Source organism: Cicer arietinum, chromosome 4 (assembly GCF_000331145.2).
Source record: "Cicer arietinum cultivar CDC Frontier isolate Library 1 chromosome 4, Cicar.CDCFrontier_v2.0, whole genome shotgun sequence".
Taxonomy (NCBI): Eukaryota; Viridiplantae; Streptophyta; class Magnoliopsida; order Fabales; family Fabaceae; genus Cicer; species Cicer arietinum.
In genome coordinates this window covers 34763138-34786661 of record NC_021163.2, presented here as the reverse complement: position 1 = coordinate 34786661, position 23524 = coordinate 34763138, and the positions used below count along the sequence as shown (strand labels likewise).

Here is a 23524-nt window from a genome sequence, read left to right as displayed (position 1 = left end):
ATTTATTTGAAGTGAATGATTTTTATTTAAAGCGCAAGCCTTTTACAACGCTTGTATAAAAAGTGCCCTAATAGGTCATTTAATTATATGAAAGCGCATGTATTTTATAGCACTTTCACAAAAAGCGCTTTAAAAGCCATGCGACATAAGGTGGGAGCGCTACATTTTACAACACTTGTGTTTAAAGCGTTGTAAAAGCTATGGGAGAGCGCTTCAATTTACATCGCTTTTACAAAAAGCGTTGTAAAAGGGTTGTAAGCATTATGTGCAAGCGCTATGTGACCCTATATGACCCTACAACATCGCTTTTTCTACAGCTCCTGTCAAAAAAGCGTTGTTGTATCCTCCGTTATTTTAAAAAAATTCTACAACAACGCTTGTATTTAGTAAGCGCTGTAAAAGACGCGCTATAAAATGTCATTTTTGGGGTAGTGTGATGATTAAGTTTAATATCTTTTTCGTGAATAAATTAGTCTACCAAATAGTGTCGATAACATAAAAAATGTAATGGATGATAAGATTGATGATTTAATGTTTTATAAAGTAAAAACATATGCAAAATTTCTTTTTAAGAAAAATAACTTTGCAAAGAAAATGTTTTAAGATGAAATGCATATGGAATGAAATGGCTTATGAATAATGAATTCGTGAACTTCACATAAATTCAAGAAAAAAAGATTTACAATACACTTTTTAAAAAAATCTAGTTATTTGCGATGAAAACGATATGTGGAAGGTTTTAAAAGATTCCAAAGAAATATAATTGCACCTAAAAGAATTAAATTGAAGAACAAAAAAATAATTCGAAAAATTAAAGTGTTATAAAGTAAAGTAAATACAAGAAGGAAGTGCAAGAAATTAAAGAACAGAAAATGTAAATAAAACAGAAGGAAAATTTGCAGAAATGAAAGTGGCATACTTTGAAATTATAGAGAATCGACAATCATTATAGTAGATTTGGATTTTTGAAATTGATCAAGCAACCCTTAAAACAAAGCTCTCTCTCTTTCTCTCTCTCTATATATATATATATAATTATTTATAGAAAATTAATCTAATGGCTAGTGACATTGAAATAACCTACGTCACTATTTACTAAAAAAAACGTTATTTAGCCACGTTCATAAACGTGGCAAAATTATCAATTGACCATGACAAATAAAGTTAGCTACGCTAACCATTCGCGTGGCGTTGCTGGGCGTCACAATTTATTAGTCACGGTTAAAATGCCTAAAAGAGTTGTGGTAACATATTTTTAGCCATAATTATTATACATTTAGTTACGGCTAAAATCGTGTTAAATGATAAAATAAAAAGGTGTTATGTTTTCGCTTTTTCTACGGTCCAACCGTGGCTAAATGTTCTTTTTTTTTAATATCAATTGCATGTTTTTTCCTGTTTTTGTCATGCCTTTCTAACAATAGAGTCAAACCAAACATTGTCATATTAGGAAGACATACTTAACCAATATAGCAACAATAACTAATTAACATTCTAAAACCATCATTAATATAAAAGTATAATTAATATAGTTTATACCAACAACAAAACTTAAACTAGTAGTCAAACATTCTAAAATCTTAAACATAAACTAATGAAGCATACAAAAATTGTTGACGACATCAAAATAGTCTAGAGCAAAAGCAAAACAATTCACTAAACATCACATTCCTTCCATTTACAATCCAAATAGCAACATATTTCTTCCATTTACTTGCATACAACGAAATGCACAATCATTCCATTTGTAGTCCAAAAATCAAGGTGAACTTTAATCGTTAATTATGAGAGTTAGAACCTGCCAAGTCAAAGCCTAATGTAAACAAATGTTTACTAACACTAATGAATGAGTATCACTTTAATAATATCAATCACTATGTCAAGAAATAGAACATGATATTTGCTAATGACTTAAAGTATAGATGTAAGTGCAAAAACTCTTATTAACTTCAATTTCTATATATTATAAGAAATTATATTACTAAGGTGGAGGGAAACCTTGGATGAAAGTAGGTAACTCATCACCAAATTTGCTTTGTATAAAATTAAGGATAACTTTAAGTTGATCTTGTGTTTGTGAAAGTTGCTCCTTAGTCTCTACATATCCATTTAACTTTTTCTTTCAAAGTGTGCACTTTATTTTGCAACTCCTTAACATTTTTTTGGCTAGAGCTACCAACATTGTCAAATTGCGTGAAATATATGCGCGTCTTGAAAACACTCGTGGGGCAAACACCTAAACCACGCACTCGAGCTGAATGTTCAGCTCCGTACACTTTTCCAGTAACATCATCTGGATAGGCATTAATCTTTGATGAAACACCTTTAGTGGCAACATGTTCTTGATCTTGAGACAAGTTCTCTGATATCTTGTAGGGTAGGCTTATTTGACTGGTAGCTTAATTAGAAACAAATGCCTAGATCATTTTAATATATCCATGCGGACAAGAGTCAAGTCAAGTTCTAGCGTAACTAGCAATCACGAGTGAGATAACACACAAGAAAAAAAAAAGATAGAAAAATGTATTCCATTCATAATAAGGCTCAAAAATCTCACAAAGGTTAATGACTTATCACAAATGATACACAATTTAGCATTTTAATCTAATTTGTTTTACCAAGAATGCAAAAATACTATCTAATCATGCTAGTCCAAACAAACCCTCAACATTTACAACCATAAAATCTAATAAAAAAACATGCAATGAATTGTCCATTTTTATTTTTGTTTTTTATTTTTATTTTTTTGAAATATAACAAATAAAATCATAACAAATAAAATCCTAAATAATACCCCCACACTTAAATTACACATTATCCTTAATGAAAATAACAAGTATAAAATAAAAGTAAGAAAAGGGAGCTCTCTATTTAAACTTCAGTGTAGGTGGGCTTTTCCAATGAGAGTTCTTTTATGGTAGCATATTCAAGCACATAGTTCTTTTGTGATACCGTCTTTTCTAAGATCTGTTTGATTTCCCTATTTGAGACTTCAGCTTGCCCATTAGACTTCAGCTTGCCCATTAGACATAACCAAAAGATACAAGAAAAGGGCCCATAAAGTCAATGCCTCACACATCAAATACTTCACAGAAAAGCATAGGTTGTTGAGGCATCTCACTTCTACGAGTGATTGTTGTTCCATCTATTTGGCACTGTTCACAAGTTTTGTAAGTCTCAAAAGCATCTTTAAACAAAGTGGGCCAAAAGAAACCCGAGTCTAAGACTTTTCTTGTTGTCCGTTGAGGACCAAAATATCCTCTAGTTCGAGAGGCATGACAAAAATGAAGAATGGATTGAGCCTCATGGTGGGAAACACATCGCCTAATCACCTGGTCACTACAGAATTTCCACAGATATGGGTCATCCCACACATAGTATTTGGAATCACTTTTAAGTTTGTGTATTTGTGTTCGGGATGCATCTGCAGGAAAGACTCCAGCAACTAGATAATTAACTAAATCAGCAAACCAAGGAGTTACCTCACACAACTGTAGCAATTACTTATTAGGGAAGTCATCTTGAATGGGGGCGAGGTCCTCATCCATTTCTATTCTGCTCAAATGATCTGCTACCAAATTTTCAGCTCCACTCATATCTTTTATCACTACATCAATTTCTTGGAGTAACAACATCCACCTGATCAATCTCGATTTTGCTTGTGGTTTCTTCAACAAGAACCTTTGTGAAAGGACTGCTCCCACCTCATAGTTAGATGCATCACACATAATTTCAAAAGGGAGGCTCCAATTGGGTGGCTGAATTATGGGAGTAAAGGTTAGTGCTGCCTTTAAGAAATCAAACGCCTTCTTGCATTTGTCATCGAAGGTGAAACTGACATCTTTTTGCAGCAAATTTGATAGTGGAAGAGGTATCTTGCTGAAATCCTTGATAAATCGCTTGTAAAAACTTGCATGGCCAAGAAAATGACAAATCTCGCAGATGCAAGATGGGTAAGACAAATTAGAAATCACATCAATTTTGGCAGGATCCACTTCAATCCCATTTTTAGAGATCACATGTCCCAAAACTATGTCTTGTTCAACCATAAAATTACATTTTTCGTAATTCAGTACAAGGTTAGTTTCAATACTTCTACGCAAAACTCTATCTAAATTGTTCAAGCATGCATCAAATAAGGAACCATACACAATAAAATCATCCATGAAAACATCAATACAATTTTCTATCAAGTCAGAGAAAACACTAATCATGCAGCATTGGAAAGTGCTAGGAGCATTGCATAGACCAAAAGACATCTTCTTGTAGGCAAATGTGCCAAAGGACAAGTGAACGTAGTCTTTTCTTAGTCCTCTGGTGCAATATGGATCTGAAAATAACAAGAAAAACCATCAAGAAAACAATAATGTGACTTACTAGCCAACCATTCAAGCATCTGATCAATGAATGGTAAAGGAAAATGATCTTTTCTATTTGTCTGGTTTAGTCTCTTGTAATCGATTCATACCCTCTAGCTGTTATGCACTCGTGTGGGGATAAGTTCATTATTTTCATTTTTAACCACTGTGAGTCCAGTTTTCTTTGGGACTACCTGCACCAGACTCACCCATTGACTATCAGAGATGGGGTATAATGCCTTCTTGCAAGAGCTTGGTCACTTCTTTACAACATCAAGAATTAATGGGTTAAGTCACCTTTGGGGCTACCTGACTGATTTTACCCCGTCCTCCAGTAATATCCGATGCATACACATGGATGGACTAATACCAGGAATATCAGCCAAGGTCCATCTGATTGCCTTCCTGTGTTTTCTCAAAATTTGCAACAGTTTCTCTTCCTGTTCATTTTCTAGTTTGGCTGAAATATAATCACAAGTAACTTGTCACTTCCTTCTAAATAAGCATATTTCAAATTTTCATGAAGTGGTTTAAGATCTATAGGTGGTGGTTGTTCAATGGAAGGTACAACACCAATGGCCAAAGCTAAGTCTGCAAAATCAATTATGTTAGTAGAAATATCGATATCAACACAATGATCAACTTGCAAGGCAACTTCGATCTCAGCACACACAGAGCACAATTGAGTATCTTTACGGAATTCACAAGTATAAGTATCATCAAAACTAGACAATGAAGGAAAATCAGTGGCAAACATATAAGGGTAAATGTCATCAACCAAATCAGCAAGCAATTCAATTCGAAAAATAGAATGCTCTTCCACGGGGTGTTTTATAGCATCAAATATGTTAAATTTTACAATGCTATCACCAAATTCCATGGATAGAGTTCCAGCTCTAGTAGTTTTCAAGAATGGTCTGCCTAAGATGATTGGCGCCCTGTTGCACTTATTCTCTCCCTCCATGTCCAGAATGTAAAAATCTATAGGAAATATCAATTCATTAACCCGAACAAGTACATCCTCCACAAGTCCAGCGGGACGAGCATTGCTCCTGTTCGCCAATTGAATGGTAACACCTGTACTCTGTAAAGGTCCAAGAGCAAGAGAGTTAAAAATAGATGTAGGCATAACATTAATGGAAGATACTAAATCTAATATAGCATTTTTAAATTGACTATTGCCTATGGTACATGGAATGGAAAAAGTTCTTGGATCTTTGCATTTCTGAGGCATGGGATAAATGAGGGCTGAAACATTTCTCCCCATGTTTACTCTTTCATTACCTTTTAACCTTCTCTTGTGTGTGCACAAATCTTTTAGAAATTTTGCACATCTTCGAATGTGTTTAATTGCTTCAAGAAGGGGAATCTTCACTTCCACCTTCCTAAATGTATCCAGGATCTCGTTGTCCCTATCTGTCTCGTCCATTTTCTTAGTCTTCACTGCCTTTTGAGGAAAAGAAAATGGTATATTTTGCTCAACATCAACAGTTTCATATATCAAAGTATCCTGAACAACCTTAATATTTTTCGCTACAATTTCAAGTACCTTTGGTATTTCAACACCTTTCCCAGACCTCAATGTCATTGAACTGACATTGAGAGCATTTGGATTTACTACTAACTGTGCAGGCAATTGGTTTGACCCCGGAGTCTGCAATTGATTGATTGAAGTGGCTAGCTGACCAATCTTTGTTTCCAAATTTTAAATGGTGGAATCTGTTCTTTGTTGAAATTGGAGATTCTGGACAGCCATTTGTTTAACGAGGTCCTCTAATGAAGGTGCATTGTTTTGCTGTTGAGAAATATTTTGCTACTGCTGCCTAGGTTGTTGTTGTGTAGATGAATAACCCCCATCTCAAGTTGGGATGGTTTCTCCAACCAGGATTGTACTTGTTAGATGATAGATCATTGTTGGCTTGAGGATTGTATATATTTGCTGCATATGCTTGAGGAGCATCAACAATTGGATCTTCTTGCAATGTAGGACATAAATATGAAGGATGATCTAGAGAAGTGCAAATACCACAGACCACTGCTTGAGTTTTACCTATTGCCAATTTTTTTACTAAAGATGTAAGCTCATCAAGTTTTCCTTCTAAATTCTTGTGGGAAGAAGCTTGAATTTCATTCACACCATTTGTTAACACTATTGAATTGCTTCTAGTTGTAAACTGCTGAGAATTAATGGACATGTTCTCAATTAAATCCCTTGTCGCTTCTGGGGTCTTATCGACAAGTGCTCCCCCACTAGCAGCATCCAAAATGCTTCTATCTATATATAGCAAGCCTTCATAAAAATATTGGATGAGCAATTGTTCAGAAATCTGGTGATGAGGACAGCTTGACACTAATTTCTTGAATCTCTCCCAATACTCATGTAATGATTCCCTGTCAATCTGCCTGATGCCACATATTTCTTTTCTCATTGAAGTAGCTCTTGAGGCAGGGAATAATTTTTCTAGAAACAATATCTTGAGATCATTCCAACTTGTAACAGAACCTGGTTGAAGGTAGTATAACCAGTCCTTGGCAGCATCTTGGAGTGAAAATGGGAAGGCTCTCAGCTTAATGTGGTCTTCTGTGACTCCTTGAGGCTTCATGGTAGAACACACAGTATGGAATTCCTTCAAGTGTTTGTGGGGATCCTCACCTGCAAGACCATTAAACTTTGGAGGCAAGTGTATTAAACCAGATTTAAGTTCAAATGATACAGTAACTTCAGGATATGTGATACATAATGTATTATAATTGACATTAGGGGCATCAAGTTGTCTTAAGGTTCTATTATTCGCATCAGGCATATTTCTCAACAAGTTGTCAATTTCAGTATCTGACTCTAACTCGTTAACACTAGCAACTCTATTAATTCTACGACGTAAATGAAATGTCCTATCTATTTCAGGTTCAAGAGAATGAAGATTCACAGAACTAGCCCTAGTCATGCATCATCATAACAATGCAATACAAAATAACAATTCTGAAAATTCCAACAATGTCCCGAATGCTAAAATTGAAGTGAAAAATCGAAAAACTCTATCAAATAAAATCCAAAACATATAAAAATACCACAAAAATTTTTTAAAAGTCAAACAAAGGCAACGCAAATTTTTTTTGGAATTTTTGGAAAATATGAAATATTCAAAAGTGGGTCTTAACGACGTAAATGAAATGTCCTATTCCTTATTTTTGTTTCTAATTTTCTAGCGAAATTTTAGAGCAATCCGAGACAGTCACATAAAAACAGGGTTAATATTATTATCAGAGAGTCCATGGCAACGACACCAATTTGATCCGATGTCGCGCACGGGTCAAATTCAATTGATAAAATGTAAATAGAGGTAATAACACGAATCGTTTTGAAATGACTTTTGATATAATAATAATAACCGAATTGAAAATTGAAATTAAAAAGGAGTTTTTTAGATTTTTGATTTAACAGGTGAACAAAACGATTAATCCACTTATTCGAGTTTCAGACCTATAACAGATTCTATCAATGAGTTTAATTTCTAATTTATAATATTATTCTTATTTGACTATAGAATTGATCAAACAAGCGTAATCAATCCTATGTGAATTTGGTTTCTTTGATTGGATTAAGCATCACAATCATCAAAATATTAGAATTAACGATCAATCGTCGCAAAATTATAATTCAATTAAATTATAAACCCGAACCAAATTCTGTCAAATAAATTTAATCAATCCTATTGAAATTCAATTTAAGCAATCAAAATATCAATATAATCAAATAAACAAGAATAAAATCATGAATCGAAATTGACAGTGTAACCTGAATCTCAAGGTGTTGATGAAACTCTGAACTCGTGGATTAATCTTATAAAAATTAGTCTTCCATGAAATTAAAATAAAATTATTTATTTTTTATAGCAATTCGAATCCTTATTTTTCCGTTTATAGAAAAAAAACAAAACTGTCAATATATAGTACTTGATATTGGGCTTTAGGGTTTAGGATTTTAAAACAAGGGACCCGCTAATTAAAATTATTACAAAAATCCAGATTACAAAATCTATAATTTAGACCCAGTAAAGTTCGAAATTGGTCTTTTCTTCCAACACAAAAGTTGTAGCGCATATTTTTATCTTTCCAACGCCTACTCATATGCGCCAATCCGATATCCAGAGCTCAAGTTATGACCTATAGAGCGAGAAAGAGTCAAAATACAAATAATAAAGTTAAAATGCAAATAATAAAATTATAATTCAAATTCGACCCAAAGTTTAGAAACAGGCTAAAAATATTAATCTAAGATATAAAGAGCTTTTAAAATACCAAACTAAAAAGCTAAAAACATATGCCCAAATGCTATGATCTATTGTTTATACCAACAACAAAACTTAAACTAGTAGTCAAACATTCTAAAATCTTAAACATAAACTAATGAAGCATACAAAAATTGTTGACGACATCAAAATAGTCTAGAGCAAAAGCAAAACAATCCACTAAACACCATATTCCTTCCATTTGCAATCCAAATAGCAGCATATTTCTTCCATTTACTTGCATACAACAAAAAACACAATCATTCCATTTGTAGTCCAAAAATCAAGGTGAACTTTACTCGTTAATTATGAGAATTAGAACCTGCCAAGTCAAAGTCTAATGTAAACAAATGTTTACTAACACTAATGAATGAGTATTATTTTAATAATATCAATCACTATGTCAAGAAATAGAATATGATATTTGCTAGTGAATTAAAGTATAGGTCTAAGTGCAAAAACTCTTATTAACTTCCATTTCTATATATTATAAGAAATTATATTACTAAGGTGGAGGGAAACCTTGGATGAAAGTAGGTAACTCATCACCAAACTTGCTTTGTATAAAATTAAGGAGAACTTTAAGTTGATCTGGTGTTTGTTAAAGTTGCTTCTTAGTCTCTTCATATCCATTTAAATTTTCTTTCAAAGTGTGCACTTCCTTTTGCAACTCCTCAATATTTTTTTGGCTAAAGCTACCAACATTGTCAAATTGCGCGAAATATTTGCGCGTCTTGAAAACAATCGTGGGGCAAACACCTAAACCACACACTCGACCTGAATGTTCAGCTCCGTACACTTTGCCAATAACATCATCTGGATAGACATTAATCTTTGATGAAACACCTTCAATGACAACACGTTCTTGATCTTGAGACAAGTTCTCTGATATATTTTCCTAGTAGAGAAATAAAAGTCAGATGAATTCCACCATAGTGGTAGGTAGCAAATACTTTATAAACATAAAAATGTTATCTTTTTTACTTACTGCGATGACTTTTCCTTCCTCATTCACTTAGTTTCCATTCTTTTTAAGCAAAATTAATAATATAACCTAAGCACGACATACAGGTCTATTCAATTGTAGCTCCTAAGATACTAATAAAATATAAATCAATATCAAACTTTCATATACAAATACTTTAATATATTACAAAAATAAAAGTTATAGATTTAACTTACCATATGACGATCCCTTCTTGCGATGCTCATACTAACCCCAACATGCGAGACTTTAAGCATATTTTGTTCATTTAGTTTCTACAATTTTCAAATGCTAGTCATTATATGCATTTAATATAAAATATCAATGTACTTTGTTCACTTTGTAAAAATAATGCAACAAATATTTATACCTTTATTTGTGGTATTTTATAGTAATTAACAAAAGCAATCCAATCATTTTCAGGCACATGAGGATCAATAGCAAGTAGGTCTTCCTTACTTTTGTTGGGGTCGAAACTTTTACCAACAGGTGAAATTTTTAAATCAATTATCCCTCTACTAGATGAGTGTCGTCCTCGAGAGGATGAAATCCTTCCACATTTATTTGTACCTCTACCAGACATCTAAAATAAAAAATTAATTTATATCTAAATAACTACATCAAAAGAAATATTAAAGTGAAACCTGTAAAAACATGTATCAAAATTCAATAAAACAAATTATATAACATCTTGACCCACAACAATGATATATCAAGGTTCAAAATAATAAAACATCGTTATAACTATTAAAACATACAAACTTAAACTTCTTTCTCACATTAATCACTAAACCATTCATCTTCATCTCACTCAACATCCATCATCTCTTCTTCTTCCTCCTCCTCATTGTCATCGTCCATAACATCCTCATGAATCAATCCATGATCTTCATCATCAAATTGATTAACCTCGTCAAATCTTCCATCATTATCCAGTAAAGTAATGGGCAAATCAATGTCAATTGAGATGTTACTACTATTTTGATGTTGGAAATCCTCTTGGTTGCAAATGCACCAATTTTTCGATCCTCAATCACACCTCTAGCTTTGGTTTTGATTATAAACCAACAATCTGTATTATTCTTTGTTCTTATTGGATGTGGAGCAAAATACACTTGAGTTGTCTTTAACAATAAATGGATCATATTTTCTATAATGACGATTATGTCGAATTTGAATGATACCGTATTGTTCATTCACTTTTGTTCCTCTACCAATTGTATGATCAAACCACTCACATTTGAACAACACAACCTTTTCAATGGTCTTTCAGGATATTCAGCTTGAATGATTTCTTCAAGTTAACCATAAAAGTCATTTTCATATTCACCGTAGCCTATACTTTTAACACACACTCCACAATTCATTGAAGACTTTCCAATTTAATGTACTTTTGTGTGAAATGTGAAGTCATTCACAAAATAAACAGGCCATGTTTTTACAATTCTCAAAGGACCCCATGCTAAAGCATGCATATTTGGATCTAACACATTATTTGATATATTGTCAACCTATAAAAATATTTCAATAATAAGAGTGTTGTTATAAGTATATTTAAATATAGTATGTGTGTAAACATTTTTCAAAAAATACTTACATATTCTTTCAGCCATGATGCAAAGTTTTCTTCAATACATTTATCTGCATGTTCATCACTCATATTACGATGAACTTTTCGTAATGCCTCCACAAAGGTCCTATTGTAACATTATTTTCATTCAATTAAATTCATCATACTAGGAAATGAAGAATTTTTTTTTACAACGTACTTACTCAATATAAGGTTGAATCTCATCACAATTGATTAATATATGATTCACGACAGCATTCAATTCCTTATCCTCAAAAAAACGAACTTTGCATTCACTACCAAATCGGCCAGGCAAATTAAAAATAGAAAAGACAGTTTGTGAAAAGTCGTCTTCATTCGCCTTTCTTCCAATGCTAGCATTGTATGGTTGCTTGTTTGACTGAAAATAGTATGTGCAAAATTGAGAAATATCTTCAATAAGGTATGACTTAATTATTGATCCTTCAACACGAGCCTTATTCTTAACCTTTTTTTTAAGGTGATGGAGAAATCTACAATAAATAAAGAAAATAATTTACGATTAACACAACTTGAAAAACATGAACTATTGATGGATTCAATAAGCTAGATATAATACCTCTCAAAGGGATACATCCATCTATATTGCACTGGACTGCCAACTCTCGCTTCATATGGCAAATGAATAGGTAAGTGTTCCATTGAGTCAAAATATCCAAGCGGGAAAATGTGTTCCACTTTACATAACACAATTGGAATATTTTGTTCATGGCTAATAAGATCATCCACTTGTACTGATGTTGAGCATAAATCTCTAAAGAAATGACTAAGCTCAGTTAAAGGCTTCCATGTTTGTTCTGGTAATGAGATAAAAGCAATTGGAAGTAAACATTCCATGAACACATGACAATCATGACTTTTCATTCCATGTAACTTTCCTTCCTTCATGTCAACACATCTAGCCAAGTTTGAAGCATATCCATCTGGAATATTTAAACTTTTTACCCATTCACAAATTGCTCTTTTTTTTCCAAAGAAAATGTGTAGTTTGCCTTGGGCTTTATGATCCTCCCATTACTTTGTTCATGTATTTCCAAGTCCTTGCGTTTGCAGTACTCTTTCAAGTCCATTCTTGCCTTTATGTTATCTTTAGTTTTCCCTTTAATGTCCATAACAATATTAAACACATAATCGGGCACATTTTTTTCAATATGCATGACATCAAGATTATGCCGAATCAAATTAGTGCTCCAATAAGGCAAATCCCAAAAAATGCTTAGTTTTGTCAGTATTTGAATTTCATCATTATCAATTATCATTGGGTTCATATGAACTCTCTGCCATATTTCCTGCCCAATCAACCTAGGAGGGGGTTCTAACTTTTCAATCCTATTCTTATAAAATGCATCTTTATTTCTTCTAAATAAGTGATCATTTGGCAAGAATTGTCTATGGCAATCAAACCACGACGTCTTGGCACCATGCCTCAAATGAAATGCTTTTGTACGTTCCATGCAATAGGGACATGCCAATTTTCCTGCAGTCATCCATCCTGACAACATTCCATATGCAGGAAAGTTATTAATTGTCTACATTAATGCAGCTCTCATTATAAAATTTTATTTTGTGGAAATATCATTAGTTAAAGCACCCTCTTCCCACAATAACTTTAACTCATCAATCAAAGGCTGCAAGTACACATCAATCTTACTTTTGGGTTTGTGAGGACTAGGAATCATCATTGTCAAGAACAAATAAGGAGTTGTCATACACATCCAAGGAGGAAGGTTGTAAGGAGTCACAATTACAGGCCAACACGAATATTGAGAACCAGATGACCAAAGGGAGCAAACCCATCAGCACATAATCCAAGTCTCACGTTGTGTGGTTCAGAAGAGAAATTTGGATGTGTTAGATCAAAGTGCTTCCATGCTTCAGCATCTGAGGGATGTTCGAGGACACCTTGAACTTGTTGATGCTCATAAGGCCATCTCATATGGTGTGCAGAATTCATAGACGCGTATAATCTCTTTAATCTTGGTGTGAGTGGTAGATAATGCGTACGCTTTAAACGCACATCCTTACCACCCTTACCTACCTTGTACATTGGAGAATGACAAAATCAACACTTTTTTTCTATTTGGTCATCTTTTTAGTACACCATACACCCTTTGATGCAACAATCTATAAGTTTACTTTCCATTCCTAGTTTTGATACCAACTTCTTTGCTCTGTAAAAATTAGGGATGAGCAAGTTATCATTAGGCATACCCTCGTTCATAACTTGAAGTATCTCATCAAAGCTCTGTTGCAATATATGCCTTTCGGCTTTAATACTCAACATTCTAACAACCATAGACAATTCGGAATGTGTATCACAACCATCCCAATGGTCTTTGTGCAGATTGTAACAAATCATAAAAAACTTTGGAGGTTCCTCGATGGGTTGCTCAAATTGGCCCATAATTTCTGACCCAATTGCATCAAAAATCATATACTCATATGGATTTCTTTGTGGCTCGATATATAAAGATTGACTCGATGTATCTTCCTTGTTCATGTTATTTGTATTTCTATTATTTGAACTCATAGCTTCCTCCCCATGTGAATCCCAACACCAATAGTTTGGCTTGATGCCTTGTTTATACAAATCAACCATAACCTCACTCGAAGTTAATAAATCTATCTTTCTATGTTTTTTGCAAGGACACCTAAGTTTACCCCATTATCAGAAAATTTGGTTTTCCTAATTTCTTGCTTCACAAAATCTCGAACACCATTAACAAATTCATTTCTCAATCCTGTCCAATTTGGAAGAAGTCTCTTATACATCCATTTTCGGTGATCAGGAATTTCATATTCTGTTTGATGCAAATAAATTGAGCAATGCATATACAAATCTAGCAATTTCCATATTTTGTTTTGTGTAAATAGATTGAGCAATGCATTTATATACATAGCAATTTCATAACTATTATATATGATATAGAGTAATTGATTTCATTGAACTTAATTAAATAAGCTCAAGTAGCATACTTGCAATAATTTGTTGATTGTTAATTTGAGATAAAATTATATAAGTGATAAGTGACATGAGTATCTAAAATTAAAAAATTAAAAAAAAAATAAAAATTAAAAACTACGTACCTACAAAATGAAATTTCACAAATTCTCTTGCAAGATAGAAAGGGTAGCTGGAAGAAAAAAAACAAGTAAGCCTCACTTTAACAAATATTTTATCATATAACAACATAGAAATAGAAATACAATTTAGCTTGTTTCATGAGCCATTTTTGTCAATCATGATACAGAAGGTCATTGTTATTTGGTATACATGACAAACCAAAGTAATAAAACTTTTTAAAACCAACTTAAAAGAGCAAATAATAATAAAGTTATTGATCGACATTATTGCACTAATGTATGCATATAAAAAGTATTATGATAAATTTAAGAGTAACTGTTGCACTTTTGTGCCTTAAGTTATTTTTAGGTTTCATTTTAGTCCTTTGAGTTTTGTTTGTTTCATTTTGTTCCCTTAAGTTACAATCTTTAGACACTTTGGTCCTTTCAAGTTATTTTCATTCAATTTTAGTTCTTTAAGTTACAAACATTGAACACTTTGGTCGCTTATGTTACAAACATTATACACTTATATCATTTTTAATAGTGTCTAACATTGTAACTTAACGAATTAAAATGTCTAATTTTTGTAATTTAAGAGACCAAAATGTTTGACGTTTATAACTTAATGGACGAAAACAAGATAATAATAACTTAAGGGACCAAAATGTCTATCATTTATAACTTAAGTGAACAAAATAAAACAAACAAAACTTAAGACACTAAAGTGAAACTTAAAATAACTTAAGGAACTACAATGAAAAAATTTGTATAATAGTTGCTGTAAAAAATAGTAATCATCATGATAAAGGAAATGTAACTTTTGCAATTCATTTACACTAATTCCTTCATTAAGATGATAAATGAAATGTAACTTTTGCAATTCGTTTACACTAATTTCTTCATTAAGATGAGAATAACTACCACTTCTACAGTTTTTTATCAACAAATCCAACAAGACCAAGATTATTTTTATTTCACAAACCAAAACAAGGTTCACGTGCAATTGAAAAATCAAAGATAATATTCAATACAAAAACAAGAAAATTGATGGGTATGAGAAGAGTAAAAAAATTGGTATATAAGTGTGTTTGACAGAGAGTAAGAGAGTGTTATGTTTGTGTAAAAGTGCATCACATATAACAAAAAACGCAGCACATATAATAAAAGCAGATAAAATCAAACTCAAGTGAAACAACAATGAACTCCACCTATTCATTTTAAATATTAACTAATATGTGGAGAGTGAAAATGGACTGATGATTATTTTATTATGTACAAAATATAAAGAAAATAAATTGGTACTCACAGTCACCTACAATCGTGCAAACGGATTGGGTATTTGTTGTTTCCTTATAGCAATACGACTTCCCTTTGTGTGATTTGGAGCACAACTTTTTCTTCTTCTAGTGAATATGAACAGATTGGAGGGATAACGGAAGACGAAATGTTAGGGTTTTGGATTAGATTTTCCTTACCGTTTCACACCGTAAAAAAAAACACAAAATAATGAACGTTGATGCTTCTCTCCCAATGTTAACAACCAAGCAGATTCAAACGGTGCAAAAAAAAAAAAATTACTCCGCCATTCTTTGCTTCGTTACCCTTAACCGGTTACCATTGTATTTTGTTTAAGGGTTCCATCAAAATCTCAAAGGCGGGTATTATTATTGACTGGGCGGAGTATTCAATTTTTTGTTTTTAGTTTACTTTATATTAAAAAAAAACTTTAAATATATTTTTATAAATAAAAAAATACAATCCATATGAATTTTGTATCAATATTTTAGACGCATTTCAAACAACCTTTTTTATTTAACCGATTTAATACAAAATATGTGAGAAATCATCTTTAATATACAAAGGCGTATAATACTCAGACAATTTTGGGACGAATTTGAGACCAAACTTATTTGACTTGTGCAATTAAACCTTATTAGATCGGTTCATATGTACTTGTTAGATCAGTTTCTTGTCCGATCTAACATCAAGCGTTGTAATAAATAGTTAACTATTAAATCAGCTAAAATGATAGATGTAACAAGTCAAATTCAAAAATAATTTATTAGATCGGTTAAATTTGAACCAATATAACAAGTCAAATTCAAAAATAATTTATTAGATCGGTTAAATTTGAACCAATATAACAAGTCAAATTCAAAATTAATTTATTAGATCGATTAAATTTGAACCAATATAACAAGTCAAATTCAAAATTAATTTATTACATTGGTTAAATTTGAACCAATATAACAAGTCATATTCAAAATTATTTATTTTATCGATGAGCCAATCGATTTAAATAATTAACTTTTTAATTTTTTCTCTTCATAACTTTCACCCCTCACATATGCATCCTTAAAAATTCACATATTACCCTATTAATTAGAATTTCTCATTCAACCATAAAACACCAAACTTCATAGGAAACTTTACATTTAAATATCAATTACAATGAATCATAATTTTTTTTACAAAATCAAAGTTATAAAATTCAGAGCTGATAAATTGTCCCATAACTAGTGAATGTTTGACACTAAAGATGTCTTAGGGCATCAACCTAAAGGTTGTCTGATAAACATTGTCTCATCCAAAGTAAATGACATCAACTTGAAAGGTACCAAATACTGTTTCACTATTAAAAACAAATGAAGTCATATATAAGACGGAAAACACTACAATTAAGCAGCACCATTTCCCTTCTTCCTCTGTAACTTCTTCATGGAAAATTTCAGTTCCTTACCTTCGAGGATGTATCTACAGAAATAAAATAAAACAAAACCAGTATAAACGATAAAACAAATATGAAGTTCAACCCAAAATATTCTGAAACAAGCAGAATTATGCATACCCATGAATCCTGCCACATTGACCTGGACGAGATGAAATACAGGCCAACAAACGACCACCACCAAACTGCTCTTCAATGTGGGAATCTAGCTGACGATCTTGAGAAAAAAGACATCCGATTTGAAAGAAGAGCCAACTACTGCACAGTAGAATGCACGAGAATTTAATTCACAAAATGATAAATTACAGTACCCTTAAAGGCAAACATGTTAGAATATGACTAGTGCTTACTTTCAATTTCAACATACTGTATACGATATATTTTCTTATATAAATATTTGAAAAGGCAGTGATTTCGAAACTAAATGAGATATCCAAAATAACAACACCTTCCACAAATATAAATGAATCCATATACCATGGGACAATGTATATAAGTGTGTATAACAAGAAAGTTTCCAAAACTATCATCTCTGCAGAATCCTTCTTGGTTGCAGCTGATTTCTTTTTTCTACCAATTTCAACACCATAGTGATGTTTCTACCAATTTCAACACCATAGTGCTGAAGGTACCACTGCTTGAATGGTGCAGCATCAACCTGAACAATAGCACTCTTAACAAGAGTCTACGTTTGGACGAGCTCGTTATTTGAGGCATTGTAAACCATATCCAGAAGACGAGTCTTGCGAGTTACTGCTTCACTTCCCCATGAGAAGTTACCGGTATCCAATCTAAGTTCTCTCCACTTCACATTACCCCCTCGAACACGGATCCTTCTGATTGTCTTGTTGCTTGATAATTTAGTGTCTGCTAGCTGACGACCGAGCTCGTACCTATACAAAACCAGCACAAACATCATAAGCTTAAATAATAATTTTCAGGGATAAGTACAGCATTACAAGAAGAAAACCAACACATCAGAAAATATTTATCATCATAAAAATTATGATCAATCAGTGCAAATAGAAAAATGACAATCATATTTCACATGAAAAAATAACAACTAGAAATCAACATACTAATTTGTGTTCAACAACAGGCAAGATAAGATATCTATGTCAGTATTAACATCCTCAACAGCTTTGTTAATTTAGTTTATTTATTATAGAATAAATATCTTCTTCCCCTTAGTATACATCCTCTGTTAGCGATTTGATCGATATCCATCCTCAACAAAACAAAAAGACAAGATTCATACCCCAAAAACTTAGAAATATAAAAAAAATGATAATAATTTAAATAGAACAATTGAAACTATGGCATGGATAGTTCAACAATTGCATAATAAGACTGACTCTAAGCAACCAAATCAGGTCAGATTGGTAAAAAAGAAAGACAAACGCATCCAGTTATCCAGGAAGCAGAATAAGAACAAACAATGAAACACATGCAACAAACAGATTTTGGTACTAAAGGAATTTAACGCGAATTACTTATTAATTAAGTTTACAAAACTATACTTGATTATAACTTTAATTATAACTTTGAAAAGTGTTTAACCCTTGGTAGCTGGAGTTTTTCACTTTGTCATACTTACTACTAGGGAATCAGGGTCTACTACAAAACATACTCTTTCTGTCACCTAGATTCTTGTTACATTATCTACTCATATTTTCTACATTCTATATAACTGCCTCAAATCGTCATAATATATTAGTAGATAGCACAACAATAAATATTATCCAATAAAAGAAGACATCAGAGACATGAACCAATGGCTTCAAAGATAGCAGACTACTATTTTCATCTGCTTAACACTTGAAACAAACATTAAAAAAAAAAGATGAAAGTGAAAGTGAAGCTCTTGTATGCCATAACAGAGGGTCAAGGATCTTTCCACCTTTCATGACTTCATTCTCTTGACTGGATCTGTATTTGGATTTTCAATGTGTAATTATTAGGGTTATTATAGCAATGTAGATAAGGGTGCTAACTGCTTGCTGAAAGTTCTGGTCACAAGAAGTTACTTGGGGACAAAGCTCATGTCTTCACTGACTACAGTTGTTGGAGGGTGTATATAGCATGCTGATAGTTTAGTTGTTTATTGGTGGCTTGTGTCCGTTGTATGGAAACAGAGGGAAAGTTAAGTAGTCATGCTTTGATATTTTTTGTACAATATTTTGTATAGGGATCTTAATGATGGAAAACGACATCAAAAAAATCCCTAGCATGCCATACGCAAGATTTCTCGTTCCCAGCATGCTCTTGGACATTCATCGTAGCCAAAAGTGTAACACAATCGAGAGAACAATAAAAATATCGAAATCAAAATTACAAAACAAAGATTTAGCAAAGAAAAATAAAAGAAGAAATCACATACTGAGATGATTGGCGCAAATCTTGAGGGTTTTGGATTGCCTCATGAGAAGCCTAACTTTATTAGTAGCCTGATGTTTTAAGAACTTGACAGCACCAACACCTCTCTCCTTCCACTGATTTCCATCCTTGTCGAAACCGTAAATCTTCGATTTGCTACGATCAGTGAAAAACAACAATCAGTGTAAAACACTCAATACTCGATCAAAGCCATTACAACAAAACCATATACACTTTCAAAGAAAATACAACAAATATATGAAGTTTCAGATCACAAATACCCAGATGACAAATAATAAAATACTAAACCTTACATCTATTAGCGAAAACGTTTTTTGTCATCATAATTTGACTTTGACACAATTGCTAATTGATTATGTATATTTTTGCAAAAGCTAACTGATTGATTATATGTTACATTTAAAATTTCTTAAATCAACTGCAGAAAATTGATAGGTGCAAGGTACTACAATGAAAAAGATGGCAAAGGTTCCCTAAGGGATTTTGCTGGACATGGAACTCACACTGCATCAACAACAGCTGGTGTGATTGTTAACAATGCTAGTTATTATGGGATAGCAAAAGGATTTGCTAGAGGAGGTTCACCATTTGCTAGGATTGCTGCCTATAAAGCATGCACAGAAAAAGGTTGTTTTGGTAGCACCTTGTTGAAGTCTATTGATGATGCTATCAAAGATGGAATTGATATAATCTCAATCTCTATTGGATTTGGCTCCGAAATTGAACTGCCTTTAGACTTTTTGAATGATCCTATAGCCATTGGAGCATTTCATGCAGAACAAATAGGGGTCATGGTTGTTTGTTCAACTGGAAATGATGGCCCTGATCCTTACACAGTTGTGAATACAGCACCATGGATATTTAATGTTGCAGCTTCTAATATTGATAGGAACTTTCAATCAACTGTTGTACTAGGAAATGGGAAAAGTTTCAAAGTAAGTTTCTTGATTTATCCTTCAATGACAAAAGATGATTTCTTCTTCATGTACTAATCAAATCAATTTTTATTTTTCTATTTCCAAGGCACTGGTATTACACTCTCAAACCTTACTCATTCAAAGATGTATCCTATTGTTTTTGGAGAGGAAGTTGCTGCAAAATCTGAGACAAAATCAAATGCTAGGTACCTAACTGTGCTAACGATTGTTTTATAATAATTTATGAAACATGAATACTGACACAAACACTAGACATGAGTACATGACACTGGCACTAACACGCCAACACCAGTAATAATTTGAGAGTATGAACACATTAAGCAACAACCAACACAAATCACAAACTCAAATTGACAAATGTGTTTAAAAAATTATAGCATTAGACTTATTATTAACAGAGACAATATCACAAACACATAGCATGCAGTTTTAAAGGATGATTGAAAATTGGGATAACTACTACTACTTAAATTTCTCCATCAATTAAAGATTAAGGTTGAAAGCTGCGATTCACGATTCACGTTTTCACTGAAGGATGAAGGTTAAATGTGGAAGGATGAAAACGTTTTCACTGAAGGATGAAGGTTAAATGTGGCTGGGTTTGATGAAAAACGAAATGTTGAAGGATGAAAAATGGGTTTGGGTTTGGATTGGCGGGTTTGTGGGTTTGCAGAAGGATGAAGAAGAACCAATGATGAAGATGAAAAATGAACAGGTTCACACGCGTGATTTCTTATTTAGTGAATTTAGGGATTTTTTTTTAAAAGTTTGTTAGATCGGTCTAACAAAACAGATCTAACAAAATTTGTAATAATAACAAATTTGCCACTGTTTTTTTTTTTTTTTTGTGTAGTCTTTTTTTTTAATGTATATGTTAGAAGCGTGATTTCTTATGCGTTTGTAGACTTAGGGAATTTTTTTTAAAGGCTTGTTAGATCGGTCTAACAAAACAGATCTAACAAAATTTGTAATAATAACAAATTTGCCATTGTTTTTTTTTTGTGTAGTCTTTTTTTTTAATGTATATGTTAGAACAGTTCAATTAGAACAAATCTAACAAAATTTACTATAATAATAAATTTACCATAGTTTTTTGTGTGTGCAGTTTTTATTTTTATTTTTAATATGTATGTTAGATCAGTTCAATTAAAACTGATCTAATAAAATTTATTATTAAATAATAAATTTATCACAATTTTTTTTTGTAGATTTATTTTTTTAATGTATTTGTTAGAACAGTTCAATTAGAACAGATCTAATAAAGTTTACTATAATAACAAATTTGCCATCATCTGGTTTATTATATTGGATGTATAACAATCGATCTAATATCGACGATGTAACAAGGTTAAAATGCACTAGTGTTGTAATAGAAAACCGTCCTAAGTTTGTTCGAAATGCAAAGGTTAAAATGCACTAGTGTTGTAATAGAAAACCGTCCTAAGTTTGTTCGAAATGCAAAATACCATTCCTACAAACTTCAATCCGTTCGAAAATTTCGTTCGAAAATTCATATTTTCTAGTAGTGTTCCATCTTTTTTGATATTATTAAACAAAATACCATTCCTACAAACTTCAACATGTTTCCCTATAGCATCAAAGCTCAAAAATATCTTAGTATGGTATCCAAACTTTGGGGTGGTAAGGAGGATAGGATAAATGAGGAGACACGATAACATTATTGTATTCCAACACAAGACCGTTTTTAGGCTAGTTTTATCCAAGGCTGAAAGAAATAAGACAAACGAGGCTTCAACAGCAACACAATCAATCCTACCAATGCTCGTCACAAGGATGTGCTTTGCCGCTTGATCAACTGATTTTACTACACTCTTTATAACATTTCACTTTGTGTCTTTAGATGTGTTATAGATCTAATAATAACTTTTTACCACGTTTTGATATCCTTCGGTATTAAAATTCTTAGCTAAATTTAGGATTTTGTTACATCTTGGGTTGTACTTATTCGATTTCAGTGACCGTGGTCTCGTTGGAAGCTAAGAAGTAGACATACAACTCTAATGTTGAAACCGAAGCTAGTTCGAACATCATGATGGCCAAAAATGCGATTTACTAGAGTTAGAAAGTTTACTACCGGTTTTTGGGTTTTATTAACTCCTATAATTAGTTGTTATTGGGTTGATTAACACTATTTGGATTCAACTATTTGTTTAATTAGCTATGTACTTAGGTTAACATATTGAGACATTCACTACGCTAAAAATGACATTTTATAGCGCGTCTTTTACAGCGCTTATTAAATACAAGCGCTGTTGTAGAATTTTTTTAAAAATAATGGAGGATACAACAACGCTTTTTTGACAAACGTTGTTGTAGGGTCATATAGGGTCACATAGCGCTTGCATATAATGCTTACAACCCTTTTACAGCGCTTTTTGTAAAAGCGTTGTAAATTGAAGCGCTCTCCCATAGCTTTTACAGCGCTTTAAACACAAACGCTATAAAATGTAGCGCTCCCACCTTATGTAAATAAAAATCATTCACTTTAAATAAATAAAAATAAATTTAAAACAAATTTAATACGTTGTCCTAACCCTACAAACCCTCACAACCACATGAAATTGATTCAATTGATGATGGTTTATATCTTAGAGATGATCATGATGAGGGGATTTGGATTAATCCATCGTTTCATATCGTTAATGGACAAACAAATGTGAATCCCACCAGGAAAAGAAGAAGGGCATCTTAATGTGTTTAATTGTTTTATATAAGCCATGTAATCTGAACTGAGTTCATGTAATTTTATTGTTTGATCTGCCAGAATTGAGCATTTTAGTATTTAGCTTGAACTGTATTTGATTTTCTGCTTATACCTATTTTCTGGTTATATTTAGCTTGATCTTAGTGTTTTATACTAAGTTCATGTAATTTAAGTGTTTGACCTGCCAAAACTGATTTTCTACTTATATTGAACTTGAAAAAGCTTTGTTTGAGTACTGAGAATTTTTCTTGAACTTTAACTGATCATCCCAATATGATCTGATCATGTAATTTAGCATTGATATATATATATATATATATAGGTATTTAACTAATTATTTGGAAGAAAAAACAAATCCAAATATAGGTTTTTTAGTAATTATTTATTTTATACTAAGTTAATAGGTCTTTTAAAGCGCTTGTTGAAAAA

The 23524-nt window shown here is 32.3% G+C and overlaps 2 protein-coding genes and 1 pseudogene across 6 annotated transcripts; all 3 read right to left on the bottom strand.

Annotated features, from left to right (window-relative positions):
• Positions 1-8221: 8221 nt before the first annotated feature.
• LOC101510894 (uncharacterized) lies at positions 8222-14316 on the bottom strand. 5 transcript variants are annotated; one of them, XR_003470430.2, is made up of 7 exons: positions 11801-14293; positions 11406-11714; positions 11230-11329; positions 10003-10215; positions 9830-9907; positions 9170-9545; positions 8222-8522 (listed from the first exon to the last, which is right to left on the bottom strand). XR_003470430.2 is itself a non-coding variant. In XM_027330536.2 (7 exons), exons 1-6 carry the CDS (start codon positions 12127-12129, stop codon positions 9663-9665), a joined length of 1068 nt encoding a protein of 355 aa, XP_027186337.1. In that variant the 5' UTR covers positions 12130-14316; the 3' UTR covers positions 9406-9545; positions 9636-9662. The 5 variants fall into 5 exon arrangements, 2 of the variants coding, with proteins under 2 accessions (XP_027186336.1, XP_027186337.1); XR_003470429.2 differs by lacking the exon at positions 8222-8522 and adding an exon at positions 8556-8969 and having other exon boundaries at positions 11801-14294; XR_003470431.2 differs by lacking the exon at positions 8222-8522 and adding an exon at positions 8556-8884 and having other exon boundaries at positions 11801-14294.
• On the bottom strand, positions 12183-13840 carry LOC101488279 (uncharacterized). The gene is made up of 4 exons (XM_027330539.1): positions 13378-13840; positions 12990-13275; positions 12833-12909; positions 12183-12733 (listed from the first exon to the last, which is right to left on the bottom strand). Exons 1-4 carry the CDS (start codon positions 13838-13840, stop codon positions 12183-12185), a joined length of 1377 nt encoding a protein of 458 aa, XP_027186340.1.
• Positions 14317-16849: 2533 nt separating the features above from the next.
• Positions 16850-17969, bottom strand: LOC101488609 (small ribosomal subunit protein eS8-like; annotated as a pseudogene).
• Between the last annotated feature and the right edge of the window lie 5555 nt (positions 17970-23524).